General features: G+C 35.0%; 1 protein-coding gene and 2 long non-coding RNA genes across 3 annotated transcripts; 1 reads left to right on the top strand and 2 right to left on the bottom strand.

The window, feature by feature from the left end:
• Positions 1-8,456: 8,456 nt before the first annotated feature.
• Positions 8,457-9,284, top strand: LOC123691869. Its single transcript, XM_045636454.1, has one exon. The coding sequence runs from the start codon at positions 8,457-8,459 to the stop codon at positions 9,282-9,284; it is 828 nt and encodes a 275-aa protein (XP_045492410.1).
• Positions 9,285-17,769: 8,485 nt separating this feature from the next.
• Positions 17,770-19,211, bottom strand: LOC123692130. The gene is made up of 3 exons (XR_006751490.1): positions 19,010-19,211; positions 18,079-18,130; positions 17,770-17,849 (listed from the first exon to the last, which is right to left on the bottom strand). It is a non-coding gene; the product is annotated as an uncharacterized LOC123692130 (long non-coding RNA).
• Positions 19,212-23,154: 3,943 nt separating this feature from the next.
• On the bottom strand, positions 23,155-24,051 carry LOC123692127. Its single transcript, XR_006751487.1, has 3 exons — positions 23,952-24,051; positions 23,539-23,644; positions 23,155-23,374 (listed from the first exon to the last, which is right to left on the bottom strand). It is a non-coding gene; the product is annotated as an uncharacterized LOC123692127 (long non-coding RNA).
• Positions 24,052-24,314: the final 263 nt, after the last annotated feature.

Genomic DNA, 24,314 nt, shown 5'->3' with positions numbered 1-24,314 from the left:
GTGAACTTTCATTATCAACTTTAATGTATAACTCTCTTATGTATATTTTTATGTGTGAAACAGTTTGCTGGAGAAGCTTTCCAAATAGTTGTAATATAATACAGACTGTTGTCTTTTAAGAAGAAAAATATAATTGTTTCAAAAGAATCATAAGCAATATTGAGTTGAACATAATATTTTCCATTCTATGTACAAAAGCGGTCATTAAATAAATACATTTCATTTACTGGATATAAATTTATCCGCTTCATAAAATACAAACTAGGTACTTATACATAAAAATTCCACATAATATCCAAGAACCAAAATATTTTCAGTCTCACTCAAGTCTCGGCTAAGCTCAACTCAAGAAAGTCGCAAGCAAATAAGCTTGTAAAAAATCGCAAGTTCCTCTTGCCCGGTGCGTTGCCTCTATAACTTTGCCTTAGGAATATCGCAATATATTTCTTGTCAAAGATTATGTGGTAGATGTGACAGGTGTTACGAGAAATTGAAATCATAGCAAAAAGTGCGAGAGACCTTTTTGTAACCATATAGTCCTCGCATTCCCTGTCTCTTATTCTTCATTTTTACTACTTAAGCTTGTATATTTATACATTTTCTAATTTTTAATTTCTCATAAATATGTCAGTATAAAGTATAAACCTATGAAATATTTAAACAAAATTGTTTGTCAATTTTTGTCAATGAAGGGATCATTGCATTTCAGAAGATGTATTTATTAGCGCAAGCAAAAATACATATATAATACAAAATCTTATTTTTAAATACATCATTAAAAATATTATCTAGTATTTAATGGTATCTGCAAAATCGTTTAAAATCTTTGGCGAATAGTTTTTAAGACGTGTACAAAGGTGAGGCTGGCATGCGTTCGACGTAATTTAATTTTACGGGAAGAGCGCTGACTCGTAATAAGGGAAGTTTGTAGCGAGTTTGATATGCTCAGCAATTACTGACTCACTGAGATTACGAAAACGTTTATTGTGCAATATTTTGGAGCCATTTGCGATCGACTTGGGGTGGCTTTTGAGAAACCAACGTCTTACAAATTTATGATGTTATGGAGTTAAGTTTGTATTCATTATCATACGATTGTTATACGTTATTATGATATAATTGTATTATATTTAAGACATTGCTTTAAACTCTTTGACGTTTCTCTCTTGGCCATTAAAATATTTGCAATTCACCTAGTACGATACTATGATCTCTCCATTGAGTTTTTGCTTCTTTGAACAAAAACAGTCAAACATACTGAAAGTTGAAATATCTTTATTTTTTACACATTGCATTTATAAATACACGTAACATTAAGGTTATTTTCTATAAAATATTACCAGGTTCTATATATTTTGTTGTTAACAATAAATACAACAAAGCATCCCACTTCTGATCTTCAATACGCATTCAAAACTTTCTTGCCAGTTGTCAAAAACGTCGGTAACAGATTTTCCCCATGAAGGGCGCGGACACAAAAAGTTTGGCGTCTCGTTAAGGTCACTAATTGGCTACCTGGGGTCCCAACAGACATTTAAAATCGCTTTTTATGCCCCGTTTGATATGTGGTGGAGTTAAATTTACCTTGAAATTTGATGAGCTTAAATCTCATATTTTATTATTTTTTCCATGAGGGACAATTGTGTGGGGAATTGAATTGTGGTGTAATCAGCATTCGGGGATATAAATCTATAAAATACATGGCAAAATTTTCTGCCGCAGTAAGTTACTTAAGCATTAAAACATAAGCTTTAGATAGACTTAATCCATACTAATATTATAAATGCGAAAGTAACTCTGTCTGTCTGTCTGTTACTCAATCACGCCTAAACTACTGAACCAATTTTCATGAAATTTGGTATGGAGATATTTTGATACCCGAGAAAGGACATAGGCTACTTTTTATCCCGGGAAAATGACGCAAACCCGGAAATCCCGGAAATTCCCGTGGGGAACGGGAACTATGCGGGTTTTTCTTTGACTGCGCGGACGAAGCCGCGGGCGGAAACCTAGTATTAAAATAAAATTGAATATGGTCCTTCATTTATGCTAAATACGGAATGAACAGAATTTTGGCTCACCATCTCTGAAAAATGCAAGTATAGCAAAATGATCAGAGAAACTTTCTATCACTTTTAAACTTTATTCCGAGATAACCCTTTCATATTAAAGTCCGAGCAGATAAAGACATTTTATAAAGCTTTGAACTTTTATCACCTTTAGACCTTTAGACTGTTTCCGTTCAACCTGTCCTAGAAAGAGTTCCAAATTCATTTGCGTCTTAAATTCACAAAAAAGTCACCAATAAAAGCCCTTATTGCCGTAACACGAAGCTTCCGTCATCCTAGTTACGCTTTATTCGATTGCCGTCACGCCGTTTGAGAGGGAACTAGCAAATGAGATTTTCAAACAAATGCCGAGTCAACGAACCGGCCAATGGTCAACATTCGATAAGACTTGACAGCGCCTTTATCCTGCCTTTTATTTTGATGATTTGACAATCATTTTACTACTAAGATTTTTACTATTATTATTAATTACTAGTAAAAGTTACTATTTTAATACTAAGATTGTTGATGTAGAGTTTGGAAAATGTGAAGTGCTTCTTGAAAAATTATGAGATGACTTCAAATCTTTAGCCGGAAGATTTGTGTAAAAACGCCCTATTTTATACCTAATTTTAAGAGGCCAGGCGTACCTGTAACTCCGGCAATGGCTAAGTTCGAATCCCGCCGCGTGATCGATTTTTTCTATTCTTTGAAAATGTCGCCCTAATTTTAAACAGTTAGTGAAATCAAAACTTCCCCAATACAGATACAGATCAATTTTTAATCTGTCAATTGTGTGCATCCGTCCAAAACTTTTCTCTTCACATTCCGTGTTAACAATTGTCACAACAGCAAACCCACAAAATAATAACCAAAACTAGGTAGTTAACAGGAATAATTCACAGTTATTTGCGTAGGATGTTCTCATTTGTCTCGTGGTAATGGGAGTATGATTCGTAAATGAAAGTTTGTATGTATGTTTGCGTCATCTCGGGAGCCTTCGGGCGTATGCAAATATTGCGCGACGCCAATGGTGACGAGCTAACTTTGCTGATTATTCGTTGTATCGGACTGTTACATGCTCCACTTTTTTTATCTTGTCGTAGAATTGTATTGATGAAAGAGATAATTTTTTAGCTTTATCTGATCTTAAATTTTATCAAAAAAGCACCCTAAAAAAGTATAGACTTACATGTACCTAACAAATATTAGTTACTTTAATTTTTGTACGTAATGAGAAATTAGAAGAGTCATATCAAGTTTCGATGTTGAGTATCCTGAACTTATTTCGGTACATCACAAGAAAAGTCAAATACCAAGACAAATAAATCTACTACATTTAAAAAATCTTCAGCTATACGTGGCTATACGATATAGAAATAGTCGTCACAACGATTTCAAGCTGAAGCGAAAAATCAAGAAAAAATTCTAGTTGAGTATGTAACAGACTGTTGTCTCGTGTATATACAATCACAGTGTCACATGTGTACATCAATACTGTGACTACTGAAACAGTTTCACAAATGAAGCATACACAAAATAATTGTTCGAACTCATCTCATTTTAATCCCTTCATAAAATACGAGCAAATGTTCATCAGACAATGTTATGTATATGTTATGTGATATAACTAAGTACAATTTTATTTTTTAAATTATTATTATCATTTTTTAATTGGTTTAATCATTAATAAATAATTGTATCTTATCTTAGCTTAAAGCAAGAAAATTCACGATGATGATTGAAATAATTCATTCAATCACGGACATAACATTAAGAAACAATAGTGAAGTACCGTATTTGTGTTTTAGTTATTTCAGAACCAGTATTATTATCACTTCTCTCCAATAAATCGGAGCTAAAGCCAGGAAGATGGAGAATGTTAAAAAAAAGTGAAATAGAATCCACTATAAATAGAAGTGTTCAAAAAATCGTAAATAAATCATCTATTTAAATCCATAATCATTCCAATATATTTCAAATCCATTAAAATTTCAATATATTACCTACTTATAAAAAACATAAAATCTCTCTTGAAAAAATATCACCCGGGCTAACACATCTTTTTAAATACAGTCTGACTCTTTCCAATTACTAAGTAAAATTAGGTCATGGATCTTTTCCGATTCCAGTTTAAACTAGATTTTCTCTTGCTACGTCGCATAGCTTCTTTCACGCAAGCTTGGATTCTAATTAAAAACGAAATAGAGCTTGAATCCGAGCTTTGTTAGAGCTCAATGAAATATTTAATGCTCTCAGACATATTCGTCAAATACATATTTTCTTAGAAGTATTGCAGAATATTGTTTATTTCTCAGTGTATTTTCTGTCGATGAAATTCTAGAACAATGGAATTCAATGGAAATGTTGTTATTAAAAATAGAGAATGTCTGATTCTGTTATAAATATTTGTGAAATTAATAAATTGCACTAGTAAACTGCATACTTATTCAGATTTCACGATAAAATACTTCCCTTTATCAAATTTTGTTTACAAATGCGGGTGGAAAGCTAGTTATACAGGGTTACTTGTAAAACACCAGCAACCTCGCAGGACAAGATAGCTAACATCGTAAGTAAGAACATTTGTTCTACGACTTTTGGCATAACGCAATATTTTTTTTTTAATGATTTTTTAAGTTTCATTATACTCTCCTAACATTTGTAGGTAAGTCTAGGTATGTTCTATTCATTATCGAAAGGACGACGCGACGCCCCCTTTCCCCTCTAGTTCGCTTCTTGTTTATGTAATTTTTGGGATGCGCGTAGAGTTTATAACTAATATTCAAACGGAAAATTAAATGAATATTTATTTTGTATGAAAATAAAATCTAACAAATTATCAAAAGTCGTAGAACAAATGTTGTTATTTATGACACAGATTAGAGAATAGTTACTTCGCTTATGATGTTAGCTATCTTGTCCTGCGAGGTTGCTGGTGTTTTACAAGTAACCCTGTATATAAATCTTACATCTTTAATCGTACTTGACGTGATGAAGTAAATACTGAGAACTTTGAATAAAATATAAAATCGTCAGCATTTTTAGTATTTTTAAAGTACCAAAAAAGGTCACACTGCAAATGCCCTGAACCATAGCTGCACTTTTAGTTTAAGGCCACAGCAATATAAATCCATAAGCTGGAGCGCAGTTATAAACTTCACGCTTCACTAAAAGCACTTGATTCTTCACTTTCATTGTCTACAAGACGCCATTCCCGTAATAGAGACAAACACTAAACGCTGGCTCAGTAGCTCGTAAAATTCACACCAATTTGGATTCGACGCGTGAAGGTTTTAACAAAACGCTCCCGTATAATAACTCGGTAAAACGTGTGGTTTATGAGACGAGGATCGTCCGCGTCACCTAACGACTTGGACTACATGGGGCGCATTTTTGAATCTATACTAATATTTTAAAGCTGAAGAGTTTGTTTGTTTGTTTATGAACGCGCTAATCTCAGGAACTACTGGTCCGATTTGAAAAATTATTTCGGTGTTAGATAGCCCATTTACCGAGGAAGCTTATAGGCTATAGAAGACCAACAGGAGCTGAGCAATGCGGGTGAAAGAAGCTTTTCCCTGCGCAACTATTATAAATAAAGATTGAGGCAAGAAGTTTGGAACGCAAATACCAATTTAAGTTATCAAGCAATATTATTGTTTGTTAATGAATGGAGCAACCAATTTTAAACTTATTAAGCAATGTGTGATGATGATTGGAGCAATTTTATTTCTATTTAACATCAATAAGAGCTGGTATATAGATGTATATAATATGCTGATGTATGACGACCTTTTTTAAGAAGGCGAACTAGTCAATAAAAATGTCAAGTTATATTAATCACAGCCAGCTCCATGTAAGCGGAGCAGCTCGTCTGATTGTCTCACGTGGTCGTGCGATGGAATTGCATTTACGATATTATGCACTCCCCTACTTCTCGCCATTTGTCTCGAATTTGATTAATCCGAGAGTGCGTTTTTAAAATATTACGGCTTTTCGCTGCGTTCTTTTTTCGCTGACGCACTTTCATTAGTTTTCAGGGTTTTTCTTCTGTTTATTTTGCCTTGGAAATGAAAAACATTTCTCGTTCTTTGTAATGTTTTGCTGTATTTTAGATTTTATATTAAAAGTGCATTCAGTTACATAAAATGCGTATTAATAAGTAATAGTTTCATGAATAATATTGTTTTCTAAACCCTGATTTTAGGTTAAAAATACAATAAATGTTTTGATTAAATCTATAAATAACAATAAATACACCCCTGCCGGAAGATCATTTTCATTTCCGTACATTTATTGACCATCAAAGCCAATGATATTCAGATACAATCTAATGTGTAACTAGAGACTTTTTAAACGCCACCGCTATTCCAAATACTTCGTTACATTACTCTTTGAAAAATATATCGCGTAGGTACCTACATTGCGGACTTTGTAAGGCGATATACCGTAAAACGATTATATAAGTAGTAATGTACAGCGTTTACTTAAAATTTTCGGCTTCTATCATTACGTGAAAGCGGCTATAGTGTGCGCCATAACAATACGAATGTATCACCGAAATCGAGAGAAACAATTGCGCCCTTTCATATATGCCAGCAAATTACATCTACAATTCATGAGCTACTTATCCTCAGCTATCTCGCTCACGCAAATAGATGCATCCCTCTCTAATAGACATTTCACACCTCCCAAGAACGTAGTCTATGACTCTATGAATAATTTTTGCTTGGAACTTGTTGACTTAATTTTATATCGGCTTTTTAACGTTGTATTTTTGTCGTAATGTGTGTACGTTTATCTTAAAGGAATAACATTTTCGCAAAGCGCTTTTTGTACGCGATGCAATGTGTTGTATTAAATTTTATTTCAGTGAATTTACAGATGATTTACCTGCGTGGGTTATAAATAGTTTAATGTTAATAATTTATGTACCCTAAGTAATTTTCTTTTATTTGTTTTGTGTGATTTATTCACACAAAACAAATAAAAGAAAATTTGAAAATTTGAAATAATAATGCTCTGGAATGCATAAAATATTTTTCTATTCAAGCCTTAAAGTGTACCTACCTAACCTACATTGATAAACACAAATATAACTTAGAGCGTATAGGATAGGTATTATTAGATTTTATTAACACTAATTACCTTTAAGACACAATATGAAAGACGGTATCCTGTGTCATATATTTCCAAATTTAATTCATTTCATATACCTAGATACCTACCTAAGGGCCGATTTTTCAATGCTTGGATAAAACTTATTCGTCGAATAATAAAACTACCATTTTAAAAACGTATTCTAAGTAATTGCCCGCATTTGACAGTTTACGTGACATTTTAATATTATCGTGTAATACTTTATTGGACGGATAAGTTTTATCCAAGCATTGAAAAATCGGCCCTAAATTATAAAAAAAATATCCGAACATAAATACCAAAGTTTGTTCCCCTTTAAACTCCAATATACAGGCACTTCTAAAATGATAGTAATGCTATTCCGATTTCAAAGCCCGTGAGTTTCTAGCCAATTACGGTGCACTCTGATGTTGGTTGCACTTCAACTAACTACATACCTGCATACACTTTTACATTATTTACTGTATAACATGTGGAAATACCTCTTTGTCAATGTTGCGAATAAATCAAAGTAAAATTGAAGTTTGTAGTTTATTCTTGAGTTAAATATAGCAACGGAATTGAGCTAAATTTTGAAAGAAATCTTTATGTATCACTCACAGAACTATCACTACATAGCATAAAACAAAGTCGCTTTCTCTGTCCCTATGTCCCTTTGTATGCTTAAATCTTTAAAACTACGCAACGGATTTTGATACGGTTTTTTTTAATAGATAGAGTGATACAAGAGGAAAGTTTTAGTATATAATTTATTAGGTTTTCGACAAAGCGGGCGAATCCGCGGGCGGTAGGTAAGCTAGTAATGTATGTGTGTATACTTCTTCAATACTTTATGTGAGGAAATACGACATGTAGTGTGTGTTATTATTCTCAGTAATCAAATATCGTAAATTCAGCGGTTTGTGGCGCGGCGAATGGCGACACTCCTGCGAGAGCCAGTCGCCTGCCACTCGCCTATCTAAGTTAACGTATAAGTTTATAAATGTAATAAAGTAGTTCAGCGAATACAGTATTTTATTGGAAGACCCCAGCCTCTGTACACTAAACTGGTGACCCCGACGAAGAACTCTCGAAGAAAGTTTGTAGTAAAGGGAATCGGCGTAATTAGTGACATTGGCTGTGGGGTAAGTTTTGTTCGAGATCAAATTCCACGCGGCACGGCGACAGGAAGTTAGCGTGACGCAATCGAAGAGCGCGCGTGGCACGTGGCGACTACAGCGGCAGGCGGCTCACCAGCTCATTGGCTAGTAACTCATCGGCTTAATAATGAATAAAGCAGCAGCATCAGACACGCAGATCAAGGAAGAGGCGTCAGGCGCGGCGTTGGCATCGATAAGCGTGTCCACCAAGCTACCAGAATTTTGGGCAGACTTGCCAAGGTTATGGTTCGCACAGTTCGAGTCCGTGATGGCCCCACAGAAGCAGGGGGAAGAGACCAAATTCAACCTGGTCATATCGAAACTCGGAAAAGAGGCCATTCAGCAGGTCAGCGACCTCGTGATGTCACCACCCGCCCAGGACAGGTATACGGCGCTTAAGGAGAGGCTGCTGCAGGTTTATGAAGAGAGTGCCGAAAGACAAATGCAGAAGTTGGTGTCGGAGCTGGAATTGGGTTCGCAAAGACCCTCCCAGTTTTTAAGGCGCATGAAGGATCTGGGTCGCAGCGCACAAATTGCGGACAACACACTCAAGAGCCTGTGGTTGTCGAAAATGCCGTCATCAGTTCGAGCAGTCATGGCGGTTTGTGAAGATCAGTCTCTGGACAAGCTGGCGGCCATGGCAGACAAGATTACCGAATACACCAACGTCGGGGATGTGGCAGCCGTGTCATGCAAGAAGGAAACAGATGAGCAGCCGGACGAGAAGATGAGCAGATTGGAGCTGGAGGTTGCAGCGCTCCGCGCCGAACTGAGGGGTCGCGGGCGCTCTAGGAGCAACGACAGACGGACCAACTACAGGAGAAGATCGACATCGCGGCCGAGAAGAGCACCTGGAGACCCGGACTGGCTGTGCCGTTTTCACTTTCGGTACAGATCGAGAGCTAACCGCTGCGAGCAACCCTGCGCGTGGCGAGCCAAGCAGTCGGGAAACTAGACGGAGTACATGCGGGCGCGGTGGACGGATGTACTCAAGGTCAGGTAACCAAAAGCCATCGTTTATTAATTAGAGATAATTTAACGAAATATAGTTTTTTGATCGATACAGGCGCTAACATTTCCGTCATTCCAAAGTGGTGTGTTAGAAAGCCTATCGAAAAAGTCGATCTAAAGTTGTATGCTACAAATGACAGCGAAATTAAATGTTATGGAATATGTAATTTAGAGTTATCGTTGGGCCTAAGACGGTCATTTAAATGGCCTTTTGTCGTATGTGATGTAAAACAGCCGATAATAGGTGCTGATTTTTTGAAGAATTTTAAATTAAATGTAGATTTGTATAATAATAAGTTAATCGATTCAGTTACCAGTTTAAATGTCGGTGGAATTAAAAGTACACATTTTTTCGGCACTATTAAAAGTATAAATAGCAACCATCCTTACGCGGATTTACTGGAACAATTTCAGGACATCACGCGCCCGCCAGCCTTCAAGGATGTCCCAGAGCATTCCGTGTATCATCACATCGAGACTACTGGACCACCTGTGCACGCGCGTGCCAGGAGGTTACCGGCCGACAGGTACGATAGGGTTAAAAAGGAATTCCAATTGATGCAAGAGCTAGGCATATGTAGACCTTCAAATAGTGAGTGGGCCAGTCCTTTACATATTGTACCTAAAAAGGATGGTGGTATCCGACCCTGCGGGGACTACAGGATGTTAAACGCAATTACAAAGCCAGATCGGTATCCGATACCTAGGGTACAAGATTTTACGTATGGTTTACATAATAAGAATTTTTTTTCAAAGTTAGATATTTGTAGAGCGTATCATTTTATAGGTATTAATCCAGACGACATTAAAAAAACAGCCATTATTACGCCGTTTGGGCTTTTCGAATTTCCAAGAATGACGTTTGGCCTGCGTAACGCGGCACAAACATTTCAAAGATTTATCAATAATACAGTTTTATCAGGCATAGAACAATTGAATTATGGCAGCGACTGTACAGGGGGCAAAGGTCAGTCAGTCGTGTTCGGTTACATAGATGACGTCATCATAGGATCGGATAACCCCGATATACATAGAGAACATTTACGATTAATATTTGAGAGGTTGAGTAAATATAAAATGTCTATTAATTTAAGTAAATGCGTTTTTGGACAGTCCTCTATAGAATTTTTAGGCTATTTAGTTTCAGAAAAGGGCATAAGGCCGATGCCGGAAAAAGTTAAAGCTATCGAGTCATATCCGAAACCGGAGACAGTAGAACAATTACGTAGATTTTTGGGCATGTTAAATTTCTACAGAAATCATATTCCTAACGCTGCTCGAGTTCAGGGAGTTTTAGATAGGTATTTACACGGGACTAAAAAACGAGATAAGACGCGTATAGATTGGACAGACGAGGCGAATAGTGCATTTGAAGTGTGTAAAGAAAATTTAAAAAATGCCGTTACTATTGCGCATCCAATATCTAGTGCCAAATTAGGGTTAATGACCGACGCGTCAGATTTTAGTATAGGGGCAGTGTTAAATCAGTGGGAAGGAAATTCTTGGAAACCTTTAGGATATTTTTCAAAAAGATTATCGGAACCGCAAAAGAAGTACTCCACATATGACAAGGAGCTTTTAGCGATTTATTCAGGAATAGTTTACTTTAGGGATTTAATCGAAGGCAGAAATTTAACAGTTTACACGGACCATAAACCTCTCACTTTTGCTTTAAGTAAATTAAGTTCTAATAAAGAGTTACCTAGGCGAGCGCGTCAATTGTTGTATATTAGCGAATTTACAAGCGACATACAACACATCCAAGGCACTGAAAATCAAGTGGCCGACGCTTTATCGAGAATCGAGAGTATCGTATGTCCTAGTTCGAGTGAATACGTGGAGGTTGCGAGAGCACAGGCGACAGACGCTGAGCTCGCAGATTTGATGAAAACAAATGATAAATTGCAATGGAAACAGTTAGCGCTCGATAAGAATGACGATATTAAAATATATTGTGAAACGTCAGCTCAGAATATTAGGCCGTATATACCAGCACAGTTTAGGAAAAGTATGTTTAATAAATTTCATGACGTTTCCCATCCCGGAGTTAGAGCATCGCGTGCGTTAGTTAGTAAAAAAGTTTTTTGGCCAGGCATGAATAAGGACGTGGGGACTTGGACCAGGACGTGCGTTAGGTGTCAGAGAAGTAAGGTTATTAGGCACACTGTTTCAAAACTTAGCGATTTTAACAATAGCGAGCGTTTTGAACATTTGCACGTGGATCTGATAGGACCTTTACCGGAAACCGAGCACGGTTTCCGTTATTGTGTCACTATGATCGATAGGTTAACGCGGTGGCCTGAGATTTGCCCTGTGAAGGACATGACTGCGGAGTCGGTAGCTAGAGCAGTTTATGAAGGATGGATTTGTCGTTTCGGTTGTCCTAAAGTTATTACCACCGATCAAGGTAGACAGTTTGAAAGCGAATTGTTTACAGATTTAATGAAATTATTAGGTATTCAAAAAACGAGAACTACCCCGTACCACCCGCAGTGTAATGGTAAGATAGAAAGGTGGCATAGGTCCTTGAAGTCGGCTCTGGTGGCTAGATTGAACAATAATCTAGCATGGTTAGTAGAACTACCTACGGTCATGTTAGGATTGAGAGCAGCTTGTCAAGCAGACACTGATAATATCAGCGCGGCGGAATTTGCTCTGGGTCATTGCTTAAGGTTGCCGGGAGAATTTTGTTCGGATAAAAGTACGAAAATTGATAATCCACATTCGTTTATAAGTAAGTTAAGAGACACTTTGAATAAAATAAGGGCCCATAAAAAGGGTATGTAAAAATAGTAATAGTACGTTTGTGCATGCTGATCTAAATTCCTGTTCACATGTTTTCCTAAGAGTGGACGCGGTACGGAGACCGCTGACGCCTCCGTACAGCGGACCATATAAAGTTTTAGAAAGAAATAGAAAAGTTTTTAAAATATTAATTGATAATAGAGAATGTAATGTGTCGATTGATAGACTTAAGCCTGCGTATATTTTAGAAGAAAATGAAGTTAGACATGACAGTAGATTAGATCAGCATAGTGAGGCTAGTGTGTGCACGCCTTTAAAGAAATCACGTAGTGGCAGAATAATTAAAAGACCTGTAAGATTTTTGGACTGTAATTAGGTTAATGTTGCATTGGCATTTTTGTTAGAAGTAGGCACGCGAAGGTTGCGTAATGTCACCTCAGCACATATTAATGTTATAAGTAATTGTTAGGAATATTTGTATTCATTTTATTTCAAATCTCGGCTCAACCAGTTAATTATATATAATAATAATATATAAATTTGAGTGTCGGTTCATTTCACATAGTTTAAACTTTAAAGTTATCAGCATCAAACAATATTTAACAAAATGGGAAAAACATATTCGGTTGAAAAGAGAGATGAAGAAATTGTTATCGCTCAAAACGGAGCGAATCACGCCACAGCATCTAATACTGATTTTAAATTGGAAGTGTTGAGCATCACGGTGACGGTTATGGCAGTCATCCTTTTTGTGTTGTGCGCTATATTAATATACAAAGTTTGTGTTATACGTGCAAGGAAAATGTTAAGGAAGGAATTAAATTGTAGTCAAGGTACAGATTTAAGTGTTTTGTCACAGCATAGACTCCCAAATGTTAATGTTTGCTAATTTTTTTTTTTTTTTTGATATTTGTCAGTTATGTAAATCATTTTTTTTAAGAAGGGGGTGTATGTAGTGTGTGTTATTATTCTCAGTAATCAAATATCGTAAATTCAGCGGTTTGTGGCGCGGCGAATGGCGACACTCCTGCGAGAGCCAGTCGCCTGCCACTCGCCTATCTAAGTTAACGTATAAGTTTATAGCCGTACAAGCCGTATAAGCCGTACGTCTGGCGCGGCGCTCGCTCCGCGACGAGTTTATAAAAGGCGCTCGCGTACGTAGGGGCGCAGATACATCGGGATTCAACTTACCTGGTCCAATACGTAAATTATATGTTAATGAACGTCTAACCCGCACGAATAGACAGTTATTTCGCAAAGCACGGGATGAGGGAGCAAAGCGAAGTTGGCGGTTCGTGTGGACGCGTAACGGACGTATATACGCGCGGAAACAGTCTGGGTCTCCGGCAATGCGAATCAAGATGGATTCAGATATTGCATCGGTTTTTGGCATAGCCTAGGTTCGAGTATAATAATAAAATATGTTATAGAAGTATTATGTGCAGATTTATTACTAAAGAACGAATTCACCAATAATAAAAATGTGTTCATTTCGATGAGTTTAAAAATTAAGGAATGTATCTGCTTCTATTATATTCACATTGATCCTCAGTTTCTAAAATCGGTATTAATATGTTTATTTAATAAAAACTTTGTAATTAGTACGATAGATGTTAATATGGCGAATTATTACGATGTAGATAACTCTATTATTCTTCCTTTATGTAGCTTGAACACTGTATCTTTTATATTAACCTCTAAATGGACCGGCTATGCTTACAATTATTATAATATTCTATTTATAATAATTATTGACTATTATGAATATACAGTAAACGCGCAAGCCTGGTTTTTAATTCAAAGTCCAAAGAAGAGGATATTATTATCATTAGTTATGTTTTATGATATAATGTTTTTTATTTGCTTTTATAAAATTGTTAAATTGATACAAAAGGTACCTTTTACAAACATTAAAAACAAATACCAAGTGTTTATAGCATCTAACTTAAATAAATTGTATTACAATTACAATCATTTTATCTCATTTATTTTTGCAATATTCTCACTAAGGTTTATAATCATGAAGTTATATTTATTATATTTTATAGAATTTTATTATTTTTTATATTGTGGAAAAAGTCTTTTTACAAGTCATCAAATAATAATATCAGACATAACAAAATATATTTCTGGTTTATTTATATACGGTTTTGTGATTCAACATGTAAACAGGCGTCGTTATTATTCTGCTTACAATTATTTCGGTTGTTCGGTTGTTTTATCCATTTATTTATGATCTATTTTTACCATGAGTAATAAACGGAATACCAATTTGATATTAGGATTATTAAATGTACAGTCTCTTTTTACCGGTTGTGAAGAATTACAAGTGATGCTCGAAACTCACGGTCTTGACATTTTAGCCTTGAATGAGACATGGACGAAGGAGGGAATGGAGAGGTTTGCTCCCATCATGCCTGGATACAAATTGTTAAACACGCCTCGTCCGCACGGAGGCCGGGGAGGAGGGGTGGGCTTTTATGTACGCAAAGGCTTGAGAGTACGAACCCGAGCGCACCCTCCGTCTCTATTGGAACAGATGTGGATCGAGCTGACGATAGCCGGTGTGGGGCGAGTAGCAATCGGTACTGCTTACAGACCCGAGAGCATTAGAGTTGCAGCCGCTATCGACGCTCTTAGCGAATCTGTGAGCTCATTCGGAAGCTGTACTCATTTATTTCTGCTGACAGACTTCAATATTGATTTAACGAGAACAGACAGGGGTCAAGCTTCTGAGTTCCTCTCTTTTTTGACGCAACAAAATTTACATCAACTTACTAAAGAGCCTACTCGGATCTCAAAAACTGCACAAACTCTCTTAGATTTGATTATTACCGACAGCCCAGAAGTTTGTGAAAGTATGAATATTATACACAATCGGGACCTTAGTGACCACGCTTTAGTCATATTAAAATGTAAAATTAAAAAAATAAAACCTGTGCCAAAATATAAATATACGAGATTATTAAAAAGTGTTAATTTGGAAGAATTTAATAAAGATTTAGTTTCTTTACCTTGGAACTCAGTACAATACGCGAAAGACATGAACGAAATGACAAACATTTTTAACCAACTTATAAATAAATTGTTTGATAAACACGCTCCAATAAAGAAAATTAAGATTCATTCAACGCCGCGTCCTTGGGTCACGAATACAGTAAGGACCATGATGTTACTACGAGACAAAGCACTAATAAGGGCGCGAAAAACTAAGAACGACGCACACTATCGCTTTTATCAAGACTTACGTAATTCGGTCATTAGTGCTTTGAGACGAGAAAAAACGGCATTCTTCACCGAGTATGTAAATAATAACAAATGCAACCCGAAAGCAATGTGGAATTTTTTACGTCAAATCTCGATTACTGGCAAAAATAGGGATACAGATAGTTTACCGCACCATTTAAACGACGCTAATGCTATTAATAAATTCTTCCTCGATGTACCCGGGCAAACAATGATAGATACAAATCTAATTAATTTTTATAACAATAATAATTTCGGCGTAAGTAATCAATTTAATATAGAGCCATGTACAATAGATCAAGTCAAAAAAATAATATCAGGTATACAAACGAACGCGGCTGGCCAAGATACAATTAATATTGATATGATAAGGATGACTTTATCTGTAACTCTACCAATTATAACGCGGATGGTTAACACATCTATATCTACCCGAACATTTCCGGATGCTTGGAAAACTGCTAAGATAAAGCCTTTGCCAAAAAAACCAATTGTGGAGGAACTGAATGATTTACGGGCCGTCAGTATACTACCTGTTTTATCAAAAATTATTGAGCGAGTAGTTTGTAATCAATTAGTAAAATTTTTAGACAGTGAAAAAATCCTACCAAATGTTCAATCTGGGTTTCGAGCGAAGCATGGCACAGCTACAGCTTTAGCACACGTAACTGATGATGTCATATCAGACAGTGATAATGGGATGGGTAGTATTATGATTTTATTGGACTTCACTCGTGCGTTTGACTCCATCGATAAGGAACTTTTGTTAGCCAAATTAAAGTACTACGGTGTTAATCCAAATGCTAGTGGTTGGTTCAGATCCTATCTATCTGATAGAAAACAGTTTGTTGTCACCGAAAAGGAAGGAAGTTTAAATTATTCAAGAACTGAGCCAACTCCGCGTGGTTGTCCTCAGGGTTCAATACTCAGTCCGGTTTTATTCACACTGTACACTACTGACCTGATAAAACACATAAAACACTGTAAAGTACACTTGTATGCCGATGACACGCAGTTATATTATCCTATAGACCCCAAAAATTCAATAATCACAGAGCGTCAAATTAACGAAGATTTAAAACGGGTGTCATTATGGGCTAAACAGAATGCTTTGGTACTTAATGGATCCAAATCCAAATACATTGTATTAGGTACAAAAAATCAAATAAAAAAAATAAAAAATCTTAATTTGGAAATAAAGATCGATAATAAACAGTTAGTTGAAGTGGATAGGGCTAAGAATCTCGGCATAGTTTTGGATGGACAGCTTAAATATGACGATCATATAAATCTCACTATCAGAAATGCCTTTTACAGATTGAAAGTCTTGTATGGTCTCAGGCAAGATCTATCAGAGCGGTCCAGAATAATGCTTACAGAGTCATTGGTTCTGTCCCACTTTAACTACTGTGATACGATATATGGTCCCCGCTTGTACGCTAAAACTGAGCGAGCAATACAGCGTGTACAGAATGCGTGCGCTCGTTTCTGCTTCGGTATACCAAAGCGTGCACATATCACGCCTTACCTAAATAGCCGAAGGATCCTAAAGATGGCCGGTCGTAGACAGTTACATCTAGCAGGTCTGGTACATAGATTGGTACACACTGGAGTTCCTGTCTACCTCTATGAAAAATTGAAATGGACCCAGGAGTACCATGGTAAGAATACACGAGGTAGAAGTAGCAATGCATTGGTAATACCGAAGCACCATACGTCGGGTTTTAAGGGTGGTTTCAAGTATTCTGCCTCGAAGATTTGGAATGACCTTCCTCCACCCTTGAAACTTAATATGTCATACATATCGTTCAAGCATAAATACAAAATTATACTTTTGAACAAACAAATATCAAACTGGACACCCCAATAAAGCAAAATTGTGGATTGCAAATGTATTTAATATAATATTATATCCTTCTATATATTTATATGTTTTAAGTATATATAAGTAACGAAGTATATACATAGATATGTGTTTATTTTATTTAATATAATCATAATAATGTGTACTTAATTATCTATAAATCTGTTTTAAAATATTATTCGTATGTAATTTTTAAAAATAACAATGCAAATTATTTTTAGAACTGTAAAGAATGTTTTTTGGTTGGTATTTGTATTTTAATGTAGACTTAGTGAGCCTCGGAAATAAAAACTTACGGGCAGACTGAAAATCAGCGCTGTTCAGGTGTTAAAGCCCGACAGCATGGCTGAGTCTGACCCGATTGCCATGTAAATTCTCTACTTAATTTTTTTAAGCAATGTAAGTAGTTTTTAAGTGTGTGTAACTTAATGTGGCAATAAATATTTTTTCTTTTCTTTCTTTCTTTTCTTTTCTTTTATAAATGTAATAAAGTAGTTCAGCGAATACAGTATTTTATTGGAAGACCCCAGCCTCTGTACACTGTATTAAATAATGTACGTAAATAAAAATACAGTTAAAATTGCAAGTATTATAATGTATTAATTGTTTATGTGTTCATTTTCAAGAAGATTATTCGGTCCATGTTGATCAGATCTGAAAAGCAAAAAATTTAAAAATAAATATAAATTCGTCATTACCATAAAATTAATATAAAAATTCGCAGAGTTATTGGAAATTACTATATTCGTGTAAAAATTAAAATAATATTATATAATTATCACAGATAATATAACTATTTTATCCTACAACTATGATTTATACAATTCTTCATATAAAGTGTCTTATTCATTCAAAAAGTACAAATTAAAATTTACATATTTACCTAGAAGTCATGATAATTTACGCATAGCTCAGTTCTCAAAATTTCACGCTCCCTGAAACAAAATACATATAACAATAAAAATATATTTCTCCATCCACACCAATATTATAAAGATAACATGTTTGTATTTCTACACTTCACAGACACGTACCGAATTAATTAATAAATATTATATAATAGTATTGCTTTAAAAAAACGTGAGCGTGTACACACGTAAGAAGTGAAACTTCTTTATGACCTTATTTTTCAAAAAATAATTTACTATATGCAACTTTATAGAAATACGTCGAATCACGCGTGGTAGGGATAAGAAAAAGATGGCGCGTAACAGAAAAATGTCACGCGTAACGAAAAAATGTTACACTAAATTTTTTTCCAACCCCGATAAAGAAGTTTCACTTCAAAAATACGATTACAAAGCTAAATCTTAAAATAAAGAAAATAGTCAATGCTACTTTATGTGACATAGATTGTTTATTGTAGGTATATAATTTTATTGATTACTAGCTTTCCGCCCGCGGCTTCGCCCGCACAGTCAAGGAAAAACCCGCATAGTTCCCGTTCCCGTGGGATTTCCGGGTCAAAACCTATTCTATGTCCCGGGGTAAAAAGTAGCCTATGTCCTTTACTCCTTTCTCTGGTATCAAAATACCTCTATGCCAAATTTCACGCAAATTTAGTTTAGTAGATATGGCGTGATTGAGTAACAGGCAGACAGACAGAGTTACTTTCGCATTTATAATATTAGTATGAATTACCTAAATTCACTGTCTGACCCACAGTCTGACCAAATATGATCAAAATTCATAGAATAGCTTCTTGAAGTCTGAATTATTGAAGTTCAGAAAGCCTGAAACCATACGAATGTCAACCCGAGTGAAGCCGGGGCAAGTAGCTAGTTAAAATAAATATAATAATAACAAAACCAAACCTGCTATCCATAGAAGACGCACATCTCAAGCAGCAATCGTGATGGTGACCATGTTCGTGATCGCTATCATTATGATGGTCGTGTTCATTGTGATCATGGTGACCATGATGGTCATATTGACCGTGATGGTCGGTGGCTTCATGGTGGTATTCATATTCATTGTGTCCCTGGCCGATATGACCGCTTCCCGCCTGACGTTTTATCCTTTCTGTGGTAATTAGGAATTTCTTTATTTATTTAGGACACTATTATAGGACAGTAATCACTATTTACTGCTATTTTATTATGCAGGTAGGTGAGTGACTATTGTTCAAATTCTATTGAAGGTGAGTGACTATTATTCAAATTTTCGAATGGGTAAACAGGGAAAAAATCTATTACAATAAATTATTAGCAGTAATTTTACACGCGTATTTATAAAAAAAATAAAATATAAGATATGTTGAGGATTTACAATTTTCTTCGCTATTCCTTGGAAATTTAAATGATAGAAGAAAGTGAGTAGATACAATATAATTAATACAATATCTACATCAGAAAGCTTGTGGAATGTTAATATAAAATAATCTTCAATTTATTTATTCTCTTTTGCTTTTCAAGCGTCTATAAAAATACAAGAAATACATTACTAAAGTAAAAATTAATTAGTCATAAAAAATGATTTTACCTATTTCGCCAAAAGCGAAACTAAAGGCCAACATGACGAACAGTAGTCGCTGCCACATTTTGAAATACTTCCTACTTACAATGTTCCTTTCAGCACCTTTTATAGTAGGTACACTATACAAAGGCTAATGAATTATAAACATATGAGTAAAAATCTTGAATATATATATATATTTGTGTGAAGTTTTTTTTATATATTTAATGAACCTTTAAGTCCGGGGTTCGAGACCAGGCGAGCGCGCAGGAATTAAATTGATTTTTCAATTTATCTGCGCATGTTGTAACATCACCACTGCTCGAACGGTGAAGGAAAACATCGTGAGGAAACCGACATGTCGAAGAATTAAAAAAAGTTCGACGACATGTGTCATCCGCCAACACGCACTTGGCCAGCGCGGTGGATTATGGCCTGTACCCTCATAGGAGGCCCGTGTCCCAGCAGTGGGAACGTATATGGGCTGATGATGATGATGATGATGATGAATGAACCTTTAAATTTTGCGGTAAATGCAATTGTTAAATACAAAGGTTACATATAACTTTTTGCATCAAAGCATCAAAAAGCTCCTGAAATTATTGTAGATCTGTACGTAGTAGAGGTTAGGTATATAATTTTTTTTAACAAAGTCACATTTAAAAACTAGTATCTAGTATAACTGTAACGTTGACTAATTATTATTATATCAGCATGAAATTAACATGTTTTCATGTACTGTTAACAAATTGGTCTCAGTTTGTATTTATCCATAACAATGTGAACATTAGTTCACAATTTATCGATTCCGATTTTGTAATTACTTACCATCGATCTTTCTTGTTTTCTTGCACACCATACAATATATTATGTATATAAAAAATTATAACAATAAACACTAGAAAATCTTTAACAGAACAAGTTGATTTTTTTTATTTGCAAGTAGAATTGAGTCTCTATCAAGGTAGAACCGTTACTTTTCCCAACATTTACCTTTAAGTTTACGTATCTCTTCCTAATTAAGTAGCTAATAAAATTCATTTTCATCGAAAAAAGGTAAACGAATTAACCCATCAAAAATAGCACTCCAATCACAAAGCAGCAAAAAGCGTGGCGTACCTATTTAAAAGCGGTTATCGTTAACAGTAACAAAAATGAATTCGTTACTCGCTTACCATCGATAGGGTTAAATGAACCGTTGAGTCCAGTATTTACCGGCACATTTTAATCCACGGCTTTACGAATTCAATGCCGCCGATTGATGCAAATTGTCCTGCTATCCCTTTAGTCGGGTAACGAGTTTTAATTTTAAAATTAACAATGTCTCTTTGATTGAGCTGTTTGCTGTGTTGGACGACTAGATTCGGAATTGTGACTCTATAGTCATTAACTTCGGAAAAATGCTGTGTAAAATGGATTAAAAACATTTGACTGGGCATTTCATACCAATTTACTAGGTACTTTTTTATATTATCACATGGTTTATCACCTAAAGATAGATTCGTGGACGTGGTCGCCAAATCTTCGTCACCAATATTTAAGGTGTGACGGCCACGATAGGATACCACTGCTTTTTTTAAATATAGGCACTCATATTGTGTTTTTTTTTTACATTTAGAGCCTTGAGAGTTATAGCCTAGAGTTTTAGTTTCTTACTTGCAATTTTTCATGGACACAAATAAAACCCGTTGTCATAGTTTAAAAAATTAAATATTCCAAACAGTTCTCAATTGGTCCCAGGCCTCTCATCTAACCGCGACACGGATAAATATTCGCCGCTACACGTTTATAACCCGGACTCACTTTATTTGAATATTATTCCTTTATTACAGTCGGAATTCATATGCTAATATTTACGACAGCCAACCCATGGGGACCTTACATGCGCTAAAGGTTATATAAGGGCTTTTTTCGCAAGCTTGCACGATTAAATTGAGGTGAATTTGTGTTATATTTCTATGGTTGCACTTGCAGTACCTAATAGGAAAAATTTATTCAGTATTTAAGTATGATTTTGAAATAACAGTACAAAAAATCATGCTTCTTTGGTCGTCAAAATGGCAAAGGAAATGGCAGCATAATGTTGTAAGTCGGAAACTGATAGATACAAAAAATAAGCCTTTTTTATGAATTTAGTCACAAATCTTCGGGAAAAGGAATTGCTTATATTTTTGTCATTGTGCTATATCAAAAGGTTCCAAGTGACGGGAATAAGATTTTATTATTGTATTGCATTTGCATGGATTTCTTTATTTTTTGCTGCCAATCTCTCCAGACTATCACAATTATCAAACTATATCTAAAAATATACAGGTGGAAGATTTCCCGGTTCCCGTCTCGATATCAGGAGCGATAAAATTAAAAAGTAATAAAAATGCAAACGAAGTAAGTTTGCAGGATTGCGGCGGCAATTGCCGTAAAATCCGCGCCAACCGCGATAAGAACCCGTTTTATAGATGAACTGGGATTTTTCCAAATTATTTTTATCGTAGGCTGAAAATTTTTATGGATTCTATTTTATTTGTATTGAGCGTGACGCTTTGTTCCAAGTGTGAATTAAGCGATTGTGTATGAACTAATAATATAGAGATGAAATTGCGACTTGAAAACTGAAAATTTCTGAGTAAGATAAGCTAACTATATTTCTATTTGGTTAATAATAATTACGTTTTATCTTTTAATATGAAATAAAATTTTATTTGACGCCCAGTAGAGTGGGTGGGAGTGAGTACCTCAGTTGGTATACGATAATGATCATAATAATTAATATCATAAAAATACGAGAATGTCTCTAGACATATTTTTAATGAGTTGGCAAGGTTCGACCCTAATCCAGATATTTCTTACATATATTAATATTGAAATTACACTGAAAATTTATTAATTTTAACATATTTAATGCAGCCACACATATTTGCTATTTGTAAACTCAAAAAGTTACACATATGACACACAATACCGCACATTATTGCCTGTCTCCTGAATTTATGAATCGTGTGCAGCGGCCGGACACTGCCCAATTTCATGGGCCAATGCGCTCTGTAGCCGAACATTATCCAGCCCCGTTAGGGTGCGCGTCTATTGGACATCGTATGCATTGATTTAATAGCTGTTAGGAAAAAGATTATCTGGCATATGGTTTTTTTTAGATGTGTTATTATTAATTACACGGAAAGGAATAGGAAAAGGGATAGAATTGATGGAAATTATCACTCTTGATCGAAAAGCTTTCTATATTATAGCTAACTAGATTTTCGCCCGCGTTTTCACAGGAAAACGCGCTTAGTTTCCGTTCCCGTGGGATTTCCGGGATAAACCTATCCCATGTGTTAATCCACGTTACCCTCTATATGTGAGCTAAATTTAATTGTAATCGGTTCAGTAGTACTTGCGTGAAAGAGTAACAAACACGCACACATCCTCACAAACTTTCGCATTTATAATTTTAGTAGGAAAAGGATAGGATACAGGATTGATTATTTTTAGAAAATAAAACTCATTGAAAGCAAAGTTATATGGTTTTACTGATTTCTACTTTACATAAAAAGTAAAGTATGCTGTAGTACATGAATAAAGATAGAGTAAAAGGTTAACTAAATGTTTTTGTTGTTGTTGTTGTTGTTTATATCTGATCAGCTGTTCTGAAGTACCAAATGTTTAAATTACCAATAAAATTACCTACATACTTCTTTCAATGTCCATCTAGAACTTTCCACTTTCAGAACCTGAAATACACATAAAAAATTGTTTAATCATTCTTAAAGGAATTAACATGTCAATAATGTTGATCTCAATTTACCAAAATCGTAAATGACTTTGAAACGTTACGCCTGAAGAAAACGTAAGAAAATCTATAAAATAATGTGGTTTTATGAATTAAAATACGTACAACCAACAGTCACAACCGTGTTTATGGTGCTTATGATGTTTGTGGTGTTTATAGTACTTGTCACCGGACCTCGACATAGTGTCCTGCGCTTGTCTTTTGAATACCCCTGAAATTGTTAAAATCCTTAATTGAATATGCACTATTTGGCTCATATTTTTAAGACGTGATATTATAATGATGTTTATAAGATAATTAGAATGAGGAAATAGGAGGAATATATTCGAAGGAGTTTCAATTGTAATGAACTTCAAAACATCTAAAACCGAACAGATTACAGAGAATAGACTATAATACATACATATTAACTATTACAATATATTAACTCAATGCTATAATACACTTTTGTTTATATTATGTGATACTAAAATTTTAAATGATTTCTATACATAAAGACAATTGCAATAAATGTTTACCTCCGGATACCAAAATAAAGGTCAACATTAAAACAATAATTATTGGTCGCCACATCTCTGTCACCTAAGTGCTACTGATTATTTTATAAACTGCTGAAATAACTTTAATTTTATTGTGTTGATATTCACGGTATTTATAATTTAATCAAATAAAAGCATGATTCTTTCAATTATGCGATATTTTTGTTATTGATATAGTCTTATGAAAAAATCATGACTTAGGTATGTTAATTTAACACGCTGAGGTAAATTATTTGCTGCTATGATAGATTTTTAACATTTAATACATATTTTGCAAAGTATATTTAAGTGATTTATTAGATTGCATTTTTAATTATCTTCATTAAATTCATTAAATTGTCC

The sequence above is a fragment of the Colias croceus genome, chromosome 5 (assembly GCF_905220415.1).
Source record: "Colias croceus chromosome 5, ilColCroc2.1".
Classification (NCBI taxonomy): Eukaryota; Metazoa; Arthropoda; class Insecta; order Lepidoptera; family Pieridae; genus Colias; species Colias croceus.
The sequence above is the reverse complement of the archived record's forward strand: the minus strand, read 5'-3'. Positions and strand labels throughout refer to the sequence as shown.